This window comes from Enhydra lutris, unplaced genomic scaffold (genome assembly GCF_002288905.1).
Source record: "Enhydra lutris kenyoni isolate GAN:26980312 unplaced genomic scaffold, ASM228890v2 scaffoldscaffold34, whole genome shotgun sequence".
Lineage (NCBI taxonomy): Eukaryota > Metazoa > Chordata > Mammalia > Carnivora > Mustelidae > Enhydra > Enhydra lutris.
In genome coordinates, this window is record NW_019154118.1 from 1,502,003 (window position 1) to 1,515,289 (window position 13,287).

At 55.1% G+C, this 13,287-nt stretch overlaps 1 protein-coding gene across 1 annotated transcript in view; it reads left to right on the forward strand.

Annotated features, from left to right (window-relative positions):
* The first annotated feature begins 2,196 nt into the window (after nt 1-2,196).
* The window catches only part of LOC111153938 (immunoglobulin superfamily member 9B), a 36,246-nt gene continuing 25,155 nt past the window's right edge, over nt 2,197-13,287 (forward strand). The window contains exon 1 of the mRNA XM_022513273.1: nt 2,197-2,260. Coding sequence (XP_022368981.1) covers nt 2,197-2,260 — 64 coding nt within the window. The remainder of the gene's footprint in view (nt 2,261-13,287) is intronic.

A 13,287-nucleotide genomic window follows, 5' to 3' on the forward strand; every position in this document is an offset into this window, starting at 1 on the left:
GCTCCATCTTTTTCTTTAACTCTGCAGGTCATTGGAAGAACATTTTCCTGAGCATAGATGATTCCCACTCCTCTGCCTTCTTTATGGAGCTGGGACTAGCCCTTGGGAATCCAGCATTTCTCTCTACGCCAGTTACTTGCTTAGAGGTTTTGGAACGAAAGTATTCAGTTATCACTACTGCTGCAAATGGATCCCTGTAAGGCTTTACAGACCTGGAACCCTGGGAAAGTATGTGTATGTGTGTTTAGATATATGTTGAGGATGAAATTGTCATTCTTGGGTAAGCTAGCTGGAAATTAGCCTGTCAATGGGGGCTCAGAGAAAGGCATTGAGGCAGACAAAGGGAGCCTAGAGCAAAGACTCATGGAGAGATGCCCTCAGTGTTATGCTCTCAAGTGTGTTTGCATGACTGGAGGGGGTGGGTAGGTTGGGATGTTCTGGTTCTCCAGGTTACATCCAGATGCTAAAACTTTATCAGTGGGTCTGCTACTCTGCTAGGGGTCCCAATTTTTCATCTCCTGGCTGGCTGTGAACTGAAAAGCTTCAGGTTTCAGGGAAGGCTGTTCCTCCAGCAGTCAAGGCCAGTTTTGATGTGTGGCCATGTTGTGTGGGGATGTGTTTTCCCAGAAGCAAGTCTCCTTCTTGTTCTTTTAGGATCTTCATGTCCTAGAGCCAGTGCTTTGTGGTCAATGAGTGCTTTGAGAGGGTGAAATTCCTGAGCTCTCCTTTGCTTCCCCTATGTCTTCCTTCCTTGGCCCACAGCCCATCCTAGGGAACTGTGCCACTCTCACATTGCTTTCACTCCTTGAAAGAACAAACATCTTCTCTGCAGCCTCAGAACACTGGTGTGAGGTGATTGTTTATAGTAGATGTTTCCATGGCACTCATTTATTTCTTCTGCAGATACAACTGTGTTGGGGGAGGGGATGAGAGGTTAGAGTAGAAAGACTGAGAAATATGGGAACCCTCCAGTTGCCTCATCTATCTTCCTCTGTAGGAATAAGTCCGTCTGGCCTTTTCCCTGGGTCCCTCCATCCCAAACCCTTAAACTGTTTCACAAATCCATCTTGCCTTCCTGATGCTGAGATGCGACTAGGTTCCCAGATATGTGGGAAGGGGAGGGATTTTGTGCATGAAGAGGCAGGCTTTTTTTAAGAGAAGGAAAAAAAAAAAAACTTTTATTGCTAAGAAATAGAGACTTAGTAATGAGCAACGGTGACCTGCACTGGGGGTGGCAGTATGTGTGTATGTACTTGTGTTCCTGAGGAGGGGGGTCTCTGACACTCCCTCAGCTGGGCCAAATGACTCATTCTAAATTGGAGCGACTTTTGGAGGTCATTTTAGTCATCCCCCTGCCTTCAGGCCGGATGGAGTTTGACTTAACATCACGTTTGGGTTGAAGGGGGTGTATTGCGGAGGGAAGAATATCCGTGTGTGGAAAGGAGTGGGGGAGGGTATCCCGTGACCTCTTTGAAAAGATCTCCAGCGAAGGACGTTCCCTAGCTTTCCCAGGCTGCCTGTTCCTGGGTTTCCCCATCATTGAATCAGCATCATTCTCCAGGGAACAGCTTTTTGCTGGTTAAAAACCGGATGTTGGGTTTCCTGGGTGGGCGGGGGCGACGTCCCCTCGGACCTGTTTGGGGGTAATTGAGATTCCCGGGGTCCCGTTTGCAAGCCCGAGAAGCTACCATTCCGTTCACCAGAAACTTGCCATGCAGTGTGAGCAGAGAACAGAGCAGAGCGGAGACGCTACAACGCCTTCTCCCTGGCAATGCGCATGATTCTGCGGCTCTGTGCTCGCCACACTTCAACGCACCTTGAAATGGGCTCGCCTCCTTCGCTCCGCGACGGACAGACATTCGAGCCAATCGGCCCCCAGGCCTGCGAGCAGTGTCCAATGGGAGGACGGCGGGGGCGGTCCCGGAGGCCCGGCCTGGCTAGGCTTCACCGTGGAGCTGGCTGCGCTCTGCCTGGGCTTGTAGTGCAGGTGCCGCTGCGCCGGGGCCGGGGAGGCTGCGCGCAGAGCCGAGTGGAGCCGGGGAGGGATGGAGAGCGGGCCGCCCGGGCTGCAGGAGCACCGGCGCGGGGCGTAGGCGGGCGCGAGCGGGCGTGAGCAGGCGCTCGGGCGCGAGAAGTGTGCGGGCGCAGGAGCACTTTGCGATAGGATGAGGCTCTTGGCTGGCGCGCGGTAGTACTATGATTTGGTATGTGGCCACTTTGATAGCAAGTGTGATCAGCACCCGAGGTCTTGCGGCTCAAGGTGAGTTGAAGTGCAGCGCCCCTCCTCTGGCCCTCCACAGCGCTTTCAGCCCCTTCTTTCCCGCTTGGGGCTCCCCGGCCCGGCCGAGCGCTGCGCCTTTCCGCGGGCGAGGCTCCTGTTCCAGCGGGGCGCGCTCCGGGGCACTGCCGGGAAGGGCTGGGGGCCGCGGGCCAGAGGGGCCGGGCGGGTAAGGGGCCCGAGTTCATACGCTGCCGGGAACTCGGGTAAAGATCTTAGGATTCGGGTCGACTTCGCCCACCTTCGGCTCCAGGACTTCATACCAGTGTGCCAAGACAGGTGCTCTTTGCCGGAGCAGCAGCCTCTTCTAGCGCTGGGGAGTCGGCGGCTTTCCTAACTCTGGCTGCCGGGGAGTTTGCGGGTCTTTGGGTAGGCTGCAGCACGCTCGAGCCCCGCGCAGCGCCACCGCTCCGCAGACGAGCCCTTGCAGGGAGGCGCGACCCAAAGCCTTGGGACTCTTGGCACCCACCGCTAGCTAAACGGACAGGTTTCTGGGCCCCGCGGGCGTCCCCCGCTCCAGCTCACACCCCTTCCGATCACACATCTGGCAGTTGGGAGTTGGATCCCCCTCGCGGGGCATGGGGCGCACGGAGCCAGGAGAGGGAAGAGCTGGTTAAGCGCTTGAGTCCCTCCGCCGGCTCGGGGAAGGAGTGTTCGCTTTTCCCTACCCCTGCCAGGTATCCGCGCCTGTCTTAGCCACACCTGGGCCCGAGCCAGGCAAAAGTTCCCTGGGAGCGGGCCGCAGCCCGGCAGACCCTACGCCGCCGTTCCCCGCTGTGAGGCAGAACTGGCTGGGGGTGAGGACGGCGGACTAGGGGTCCCCTCTGCTCCGTCTCCTAGTGGAGGGAGGTTTTCCTTTTTCTGATTTTCCCTTTCTGAGCTGGGGGATGAGACAAGACGCAAGCCATCGAGTTGGGTGATGCGTGCGTGAGCGCGCGCGCTTTTGCTTTGGAGACGGGCAAAGCGACCTACGAGCCTCTGGGTGGCACCCCAGGCTCTCGGCCCTTGTATGGAAGTAGGAGCCAGCCTGAGGGTGCTAGGACTCTGAGCTCACTGTTTTCAGCACGCAGACACGACCAGCTGCGGGCAAGTTCACGAAGCCGGCAGGAGTGGAGAGCCCGGAGAGAACCGGTTGGTGGGTGGTAATCAGCTGGGAGGACCCGGCGAAGAGAGAACCCGCTCCCAGCCGCCCTAGGGCAGAGGGGGTCGCAGGAGGCGCCTTTTACAGCCAGGGTTCTCTACTTCTCTTGGTATGTGTAGGGGGAGAGGGGAGTGATTTGAAAAAGTTTCTAGAACGGAATGTCTTCCAAGCTATTTGAGGAAGGGAGTGAGTCTAAAAACCGAAGCAGAGGAGGGCGAAAGGAAGGGTGATTTTGTTAAATGGTATGTTGACTTGGGTGGTTTAAAAACTCCATTTGTCAGGTGGGAACACTGAGGCTAGGGAGATTCAGAAGCTTATGGAGTCGGGGTGGGGGTAGGGTGGGTCCAGTTGTGTATGAGAATCTGCCCTTAGCCTCAGCCTCCTCCTTTCCCCTATGTTCTTGTAGTCTTCCAGTGCCCTCGTCCTCCTCCCCTCCAGTTTTTGGTACATTCCTGCTATGGGACTGTCGCTGAAAGCACAAAAGGAGCTGCTGGGATCTTTGAATAAAAAAGAGACACTGAAAGGAGGCTCTGAAATAGCCTCCACCCTGAGAAGTCAGGGTGAGGGTAATGGACTTTGTGCAAGTTTAAATACAGAATAAAAGCAAATGGGTTTATATTGCAGCAACACACAGAATGGCCAGACAGAAGGAAGGACTTCCCAGCATGGAAGGTTGTTGGGCATGAAGGTTATACCCTCTTTCTGGGTGTGGAGAGGTCCTTCTGTCCTGGATGGCTTGATTTGCACCCTTGAGCCTGCCACCCCAATTGGTCTTGGGGTCCTTTTAGCTTAAAAAGACTATTTGTATGCTGGTTAAGGGCCAAGGTATAGAGTCAAATGATCTAGTTTCAAATCCTGGCTCTGCCACTTTCTGGCCCTGTGACCTTGGACAAGTTGCTTAACCTTTTGAATGTCACTTGCCTCAGTGGAAAATAGGATGAACAGTATGAGCTTGTAGGGTTTTTTGGTGAACATTAGTGCTGTAAAGAAATGAATGACTACCTGATATATAGTAAGTGCTCAATAAATGTTAACATTATTATTATTATATTCAGTATCTCTGGGGTTCCAGACCCCTTCTCAGTTTCTTTCCCTTGGACCATTCAGGGCATTGGGAGCTAGAAATGTCTTGAGGGAAGCTCAGAAGGCTACCCTGTCAGGAACCAAGTACCCTTTCGCAGGCTGACCTTGTCTGGGGAGAACCTCTTGTTCCTCTGAATCCCAGGGAGGTGAGCAGAGGGTGTGCAGACCTTGGGACTGCTTGGAAATCCTTTCAAAGATCTGTAGAACTGGGAGTTTTGTCAGTGGCCAGAGGCTTGTGGGAAGGATGCAGGAAACCGAGGAGGCAAGCAGGTCATAGCATCGCAGCATCTGGAGGGAGGGAGGGGAGACCTGTGTGGCAGGTTTTTGCTCACATGGGAAATACCAGCCACTGTTCAAATGCTGGCTCTGTGTGAGAGCTCAGCTGTTCTCTGTCTGGCAGAGGCAACTTCTGGGGGAGATTCCTGTGAGGTAGGGACTTGAAGATGCCACCTTTAGGGTTTGGCTGAAGCAGGGGTTGCTCTATCAGAGGGTTAAAAAGGAATGGGCTCTTAGGCGGTGTCAGGTTGGGACAGAGTTAGGGATGGGCTCCCCCTTTTGACTCTGATCATGTGTGTCTGGAAGGTGATAAAGGTCAGTGGAGAGGTTGCGGAGGGTATGGAGAAGATAGGTATCTGGATTCTGGGATATGGTAACTGGAGACTCAGCATCCCAGATTGAGCAAGCTTGGGGGAGGACCGTGGGCCCTGTTGGGATGACCCTGGGCCTGGCATAGAGGAGAAGTCTGGGCCTTTATTCCCAAGGCTGCCTCCTGTCCACCACAGATTCTTTGGTTGGATTATCCCTGACTACAGTGTACCCAAACCAAGAGGCGTTCTGACTCAGATCCTGCTGGTAGAGTGCCCTCTACTCTTGGCCTGGCCTTGACCCTCCGTTCTTCCCTTTGCCGATGAAGATGGGAAGGAGGAGGTGTAGATCAGGAGGCTGCTAGCAAGACCCCATGGGCAGTCCATCAGCAAAGAGGGACTCTGCTCAGCAAGTAGCCAAGTGGTATGTGTGTGTGTGTCCCCTGCACACACACCAAAGGCGGGGGTGTGTCTGGCAGCATGCATCCTGGGAGAAGCTGAGGACGGGATGTGTCGGAAAGGGCATGGCAGAGGGGCAGTGGGAAGAATCAGCTTTCAGCTCCTGGCCCGAGGCCCAACATGCGCCAGACTTGGAGTAGGCAGGTCCCAGAGCTGGGTGGTTTCATGTTTGTGGCTCTGAGACAGAAAGTTGGGATCTGGTTACCCAAGGAGCAGAGGCTGCCTAGTGGGGGAGATGCTGAAACTCAGAATCTCTCTGCTCCTCCCTCTTTCCTGGCTGCTGGCACTGCTCTCCTGATGCATTTTCTCTCCCCTCTGCCCACCCCAGCTAGGGTGTAGCTCTCAGGGTTTGGCCTGCTGCTCTGTCTTCTCCCTTGGCCCTGTCTTTCTCAGCCCTGCTGGCTGCTTGCTCCTCTCTCCCAGCCTTCTTGTGTGCTGGGGGCAGGGGTGGGGGGCGCTGTGTGTGAGGGCAGGGAGATAAAGGGGGAGGTGGTGTGGTGGGGAGATGAAGGGGGCTAGGCCTGAGATTTAACACACTTGTATTCCTCTTGAAAGTCTCCTCCCTCCCCAGACACATCCTATGACCTTCTCAGGCTGGGGCCTAGGGTCTCAGGGGGCAGTTTCCTTCTGTCTGCTGCCTAGGATGGGTTAAGCAGCTTTTATGAAGGGTTGATCTGAATTATGAAAGGAGCTGTAATTGGTGTGAGCTGCCTACAGATGTGTGCACATGCCTGTATAGGTGTGCATGTTTGCACATGTGTATATACATGCCTGTGCTTATATGTGTGCATGTGTGTGTACATACCCTTATGTGTGTGTATGTGTTTACTTGTGTGTTTGCATGCATATGTGTAGAATGCAGGAGGGCAGGGGGACAGTTAGGTTCCAGGCACGATGTGGGGAGCCACTCCCCTCCAAGTGCTGTGGTTGGCAGTGAGACTCCACTCGGAACAGACACCTTACTTTCCTCATCCCCCCGCTTTGCACCTGAATCTAGGCAGCCCAGAAGTTTTCGAAGTTGGAGGCTTAGCCCAAGGGCCGGATTGAAAGATACCTGAGGTCCCTGAGAGGAAGCCTAAAGGGCGGGGGAGGGGGGACAAAGCCAGGCAGAGCTCCGGGGGACATAGAAAATGGGCCTGTCTTGCTACAGTGGGCTCTGGCATCCGTTCCCTGTTAACCCAGTGCACTCTGGAGTAGAGAAGTGGCTGGACCCCTGGGGAGATGGGAAAGGGTGCTGGGGCTGCAGAGGCAGCTTGTAGCCTGGCCCCCTCTGGGGCACTGCCCACAGGTGCCAGCTCGGTCTGCCCGAGGCAGCTGACCTATTTTTCTTAGGAATTTTCCTGCTTTTCTGTTCTCTCTTGCGTGAATAAGCAGGAGACTGGTGAGCAGAGACAGGGCCTCTGTAAGGGTTTTGGAGAACAATTCCATGTGAGCCAAAGCTTTGAGGGGGTTGCCAACCAGCCTAACTGTCCTTCTGAGAAGAGAGGGGACTGGGACAGTCCCTCAGTCTGTCGTATCCGCGGGTCCTCACCACCCTTCTGGTCACAGGCACCCACCCACCCAGAAGGTTGGTGGCAGATAGCTTGCACACAGGCTCGCCTTCACAAATTGTATGAGGTGAGCCTCTGTCCTCATTTTCTGGCCTCAGTGTAGAGAATGCTGGTGCTTCACTGTGAGTATATATGGAGCTTCTGTTTCCTACTTCCCTATCTGGTCTTACCTGAGGAGAGGAGGGTGGCCTGGTGCAGGCAGAGCCCACAGTGCCCTCACCTGTCTGGGCCTGCCTGCCTGCTGGCTCTGGAGTACACGCGTGCACTTGGCCATGCGTGAGTGTGCAGGGTGCAAGCCTCCACCATGTGGCGGGGTGTGGGGGTGGGGTGTGGCTTTGCCTTTCTGCCGAGGAGCCATTAAAGGAGCAGAGCGGAGGTTGAATTACTGACTGCTTCCTGTCAGTGGCTCATGGGGAAAAGGCTCTTGGAAATACAATCTAGCTGAGAGCAAATTAAGGTTGCTAATAGCATCGTTGCCTCGTGGGCTGCTGAGGGGAGCCCAGCCAAGAGGGTTAGGAAGGAGAGGCACCCACAGGAGGAAGGAGGCCTGCAGTTCCTGCCCCTCCCTCCCCAGTGCCTTGCTCTTTGAAAGATGGGAAGCTTTCCTGGTTAGGGCCCATCTGGGCTCACCTGAACTCCGATTTCCCACCCTGAGAGGTTTGATGGGGAGTGTGACCCGAAAGGGCTGTGAGGACACTGATGGGGAGACCATGGAAGGACTTTTCTGAGAGCCTGCCTAGGCTAGATATGGGGGCCCTTGCTGGAGGCAGAATGATGGCCAGATGACCGCTAGCCCACCTGCCTTCTGGAAGAAACAAGGACATGGCCAGATGTTTTGGTCCTGTGTCCATCACATACTTGTAGTGTTCGTTGCTCTGGGCAATAGGGAGTCTGTCCTCTGCCTTCCTCAGGCCATCCCTCTGGGTGTGTACCGCTGTGGGAGGCTCCCTGGAAGCCTGAGTCCCGGGCTTCCTGGAATCTCCTGGAGCCTCCTGGCTTGTTGGGGAGGAGCGATTGGGGGACTATTGGGGGCTGTGCCTTTTTTGGACTCAGCAGGGATTATTTTTAGGCTGGCAGATGGAGGTGGCGGTGGCTGTCGCTGGTATTATTAGACAACAGGCCTGTGGTTTGGGAGTCTGGTGCCCAGAGGAGGAGGGGGAGGGGGACAAGGAGAAGGAGGGGGCGGAGAGGAGGAGGAGGAGGAACAAGAACAGGAGGCTGCAGTAAGGACTTGTGCTCATGAATCATGGAGGCTGCTGCTCACCCTGAGGTTTTCCCTTACTACAGCCACTACCAGACCTAGCCAGAGACTGCAGAGTGATGCTGAGCCCAGAACCAGTCAGAGAGCACCAGCTGCGTCCCACAGCAGGCCCACTGTGTCTTCCTTCTCTGGTGGAGGACTGAGCAGAGTGTGCCGTGGGGAGGGACTGCCCTCTGACTCAGGAAGGGGAGGGGTGGGGTGCTGTGTCTGGGGTGCAGTGCCGGAGAGGCCTTAGTGCCTGGGCCTGTGGTCCGGCAGGATGGTGTCCCTGAGTGTGGGCATAAGGGGGACATGGCAGCTGGAGCCTGACTCCCCCACCTGTCCCCGAGTGACTGCTGAGCCAGGTAGCCTCCCAGTTTGCTCATTTGTGAAGATGAGCTGGTAGTAGTTCTGTCAGGTGGGCATTGTGGGAAATTTGTGTTACATGCCCGCCCAGCCCAGAGCCTGGTATGTGGTAGCTGTTTAGGGGAACTTAGGTTGCCTGACAGCCAAAACTCTTCCTCCTCAGGCTCTTCCACCTTCTCAGGCATTTAGAGTGTTTCTCATTCTCAGGTGCCCTTCCTCCTGTAGCCCTGCCCTGGTGGAAGAGCCCCAGGCTGTGAGTGTCAGGCACAGGAGCCGTGCCAGGGCCTGGATCCTCATGGTTCTATGCCCACGAGGGATCCAATGGCAGCCTGAACTTGGCTACCCACCGGGCACCACCTGGCATAGAGAGCAGGGGATTTGTACCCTATGGGCTTCCCAAAAGGTCAGCCAGAAAGCAGGGGCTACCTCGTTCTTTGCTCTCCTGCTTTCTCTTCCCTATCCTGGTAAAACAAATCCAGAGTGGGTTGGGCAGAGCCCCAAAATGCAGATTTGCTCTGCTCAGGGGACTGCTGTTTCTTGCCTCCTCTAAAACGGGTATGCAGAATCCAGGGCACCTTAGGCCTCCTGCCGCCTTCACCCCTGCAGATGCCGCCCTCACCCCTACAGATGCCGGTTTCCCCTTTGAGGTTGGAGCCTCATCTCCAGGGGCTGCTGTAGGCTTCTTTGGTGGGGAAGGGGCCTGGGGGTGTCACCCCTCTTGCAGTCCCTCCTCACCCAGGTCACTATCAGTCCTTCCCTTGCCCTCTCTCCCTTCATCTCTCCCTCCCTCCTTCTTGCTCCCTTCAGAACTGGTGGGCAGTTACTCCAGTCAGTCCTGCTGGGGAGAAGTCCACTTGCTCCCTGAAGGAATCACCTCCATTCTGCCCCCCTCCTGGTTCTGGGGTCCTTTGAAGGCCTGTGTCTCTGTGTCCCCTGTGCCCCAGAGTTCTCTCTCCTGCCCTGGGCTGGGTTCTGCCTGTGTCCAGTTTGCACTGTGCCCATCCCTGCCTCTCTCTCCTTCCTGGTTTCTTGAGTCTTTCACTCCTCAATTTGGGTTTGGTGTCCTCCTGGGTCAGAGTTTATCTCTGCTCCACCAAGCCCCTCTTCCCTTTTTACTGCCTGCTTGTTTACTTTTTCTTTCTTGCTTTGAGCTTTTCTGGGGAATGTGTTTTATTAGACATGCTTTGGCTCAGAAATGATCAGGCTTAGGAAGAAGTGCTTGTAGGTGACGACTGAGAGTGCTGTGTGTGCATGTGTGTTGAAGAATTGAGGAAGCTGGTAAATATTTTAGGATTCAGGGGCACTTAGGTGGCTCAGTCAGTTAAGCATCTGCCTTTGACTGAGGTCATGGTCTTGGGTCCTGGGATGGAGCCCTGGGATCAGCAGGGAGCTTCTTCCTCTCCCTCTGCTGCTCCTTCTTGTGGTCTCACTCTTGCTCTTTCTCTCTCTCAAATAAATATAGTCTTAAAAAACAATATTTTAGGGTTCAGAAAACCAGAAAGGTTGGACCAAGAGGGGCTCCCACCCCTCTACTTTCTTCTTGGGAAACACCCTCTCTTTTTGCCTTGGTTAGAATCTTTGTGATGCTTATCTCACCGAGTCCCCTCTTCGGTTGCCTGTCCTTGGTTGAAAGGGTCCTTACACAGAGAGGAGGGGTGGGATTGACTGGCTCAAGAGGGCCGACCTTGGGTTGGGTGCTCAGTCCTGAGCCCAGGGGCCAGCTAGGGGGTGGGGGTGGAAACCTGGAGCCAACACCAGTGCTGGGGGAGGTGTGAAAGAGGCTGCCTCATTGCCATGCGGTGAGAATGAGGCAGCACTGAGCAGCAGGCATTGTGGGGACCCATTTCAAAGCCGACCCACCTCCTGGCATTGCCCCTCAGAGCCCTGAACCCCGGGAGCTGGGGAGCTACAGAGTCAAGCTTTGCTGCTGAAGGTGGGCAACTGCCTGCTCAGCAGTAATGGCCTTTTCCTCACAGCTTCTTCCTCTTGCCTTGGGCTTCCGGGGCTGGGGAAGAAGCCCCCTGCTGTGGACAGCCTGTCTCCCCCATGTCTCCCCCACACCCAGTAACCAGGCCTTGGAATAACTCCTTCCTCTTCCCTAGGCTCCTGTATTTCCTCTTTTACCTCCTGGAAATTCTGCCCAATACACATTCACATATGCATGCACACAGTCACATACACACATATACATACTCACACATACACACACACATTCTGCCACATACACACTCATCCTTGTCCTTTTGCTAAGAGCTACACATATACACATATTATACTCATACAGACTCATACATCCTTTTACCAAGAGCTACTGGCATGCACACAGACTCTCATGCATACACACGTTGCTCCCCCTGCTCGCTCATGGTGCCCGCTGCTTGCCCATTCTGAGTCCAGGATCAGCCTTTGTGCTCCTGGAGGCTGGGAGGCAGGCTCTGTCCCTCTCTAGGTACCCATGGGGTTGTGGGGGAGGGGCCAGCTGCAGCTGAGCTCTCTCCTTGCTTTCCCTGAGGGGTTGGAATTCAAACCTAGCCTGAAGCAAGGTTGGGGGTGGGGGAATTGGGAAACCTGCTGGGGCCTCAGGCAGGTGAGTGCAACACTCTGCTCTGCTCCAAAAATACTCTGTGATCTTAGCTCTTTCTCTAGAAAACAGTGATGTCACCAGTAGCCAATCAGCTTCTAGAAGAGCTTGCCTCCTCCTCCTTCCGCACTTAGGGAGGAGAGGGAAAGGGGGATGGGGAGGGAGAGAAGGAGAGACACAGAGATGAACAGACAGCATGTAGGCAGACATGGAGAGAAATGCAAACACAGAAACGTAAGCACACAGAGGTCCCTCCACACAGGAAAGCTGGCAAAACCCCTTCTCGGTGTATAGGCAAGGGAAATCCACATATTTCCCCCAATACACACATACAGACACACATACTGATAGAGACATGTAAACTGAGAAAGACTGACAAGTGGAAGCATTCACATAGAGTGAGAGCTTAAGAGGAAAAGACAGAGACAGAGACTGGAAGAGAGACAGAATGGCGCAGAGAGACATGGAAAAGGAGTAGGAGAGCGACTTCTGACTCAGAGCCAGAGAGACAGAGGAGGAGTCAGAGAGACAGACCCATAGAAGGAGCCAGGGATGCAGGGGCATGAAGGAAAAAAGAAGAGATGAGAGAAGGAGATGGGCGGGAGCACACAGGGGTCAGAGATGCAGTCAGAGTCAGATGCAGAGGCACCACAACAGATAGGCAGACAGACAGGGATAGAAGGACAGGCGGGTGCCATTCTTCCAGGCATATTTTCTGTGGTGGGAGGACCCATCAGCTCTTGGCTTTGCGCCTCTAGTAGAGCAGCTGCTGTCCTTGGTGCTGCCTGGAGGGGCCCAGCAGGGACTGGGAAGGGAGGTGAGTTTGGATGGGGAGAGCTGTGGTCTAGTCCGGAGTTGTGTTGGGTAGTGTGAGGGAAAGCCGAGGGAGAGGCTTCTCCAGGCTGTCCCTTTCACTGGGAAACAAGCTGGACAAGGTGACTTTGTGGGCATGGAGTGAGTCCTTGTGTGGGAGGGAGCAGTTTCAGGCTGAAGGTGGGGATGGCACACCTCCTATAGGGGCTCAGGAGCAGGCTGCCAGGCTAGAGAAGCCCTGCCTAGGTTAATCTGTCCTCTGTGTCCTCCAGCTTGGGGGTGGGGGTGGGGGTGGGTCTCTCTCCATGTTGCCCTCCCGATGCCAAGAGGATGGGTGCACCCTATCTAGCTGTATGTTTTATCATTGCCAAAGGTGGGATGATTTCCCCTTAGCTGGCTGAGCTCAGCAGTCCCAAGGGCCCCGCTCTGTCCCAGCATCCTGCTATCCTAGTGGTGATGTCTGGAGTTTAAAAATTGGAGGGCTAGAGGCCCCTCCTGCTCCCTTCTCTGCAGCAGGTGCAGTGGGGCAAGGGAGGAGGGGCCTGGAGAGGACAGTCAGGCCTGTGGGGTTTTCCCTCTGGTGTTGCCATGAGCAGCCTCTGCTCAGCTTGTTAGGGATTCCCCTGCTCCTGTATGGAGTACTCTTGTTTTGTGCTGCAAACATCAGGCTGAGCTGGGGGTGGGGCGTAGGAGGAGGTTGGCTCTGCGGTTCCTACCAGGCTCTGGTAGGAAGCATCCAGTACGGGAAGAGATTCCATATTTATACTCTCAGCTACAGCAGGCCCCTATAGCCCAGGCTGTGGGTCTCCACAACAAGGTGGAGGCCCCCTCCACTTTCTCAGTAGCCAGACCTCTTAGAACTGAGGGGGGGGTGTGTGCAGTGGGGGAGGATATGGTTACGGCTGTGCTCTTTGGGATTTGGGGAGGGAAGATTTGGCTTGCAGGACTGGAAAGAATTGCTTCCTTCTCTTCTTCCCCCTTTCTTCCCCATCTCAGGTTCATGGATACCTGGGGCCCCCAGGGCTATGGAGATATGAGTAGGGAGGGGGGAGAAAGGGGTTCAGGGTGCACTGTGGACCCTCTAGGGAGTGACTGAGCTCCTTTTCAGGAGGATGGCTGGGTGGCCAGCTGGCCTTGGGAATGGGAGTGGATGGGCAGAGGGCTGCCTCTTGGGCTGCCGGGGCAGGATCTC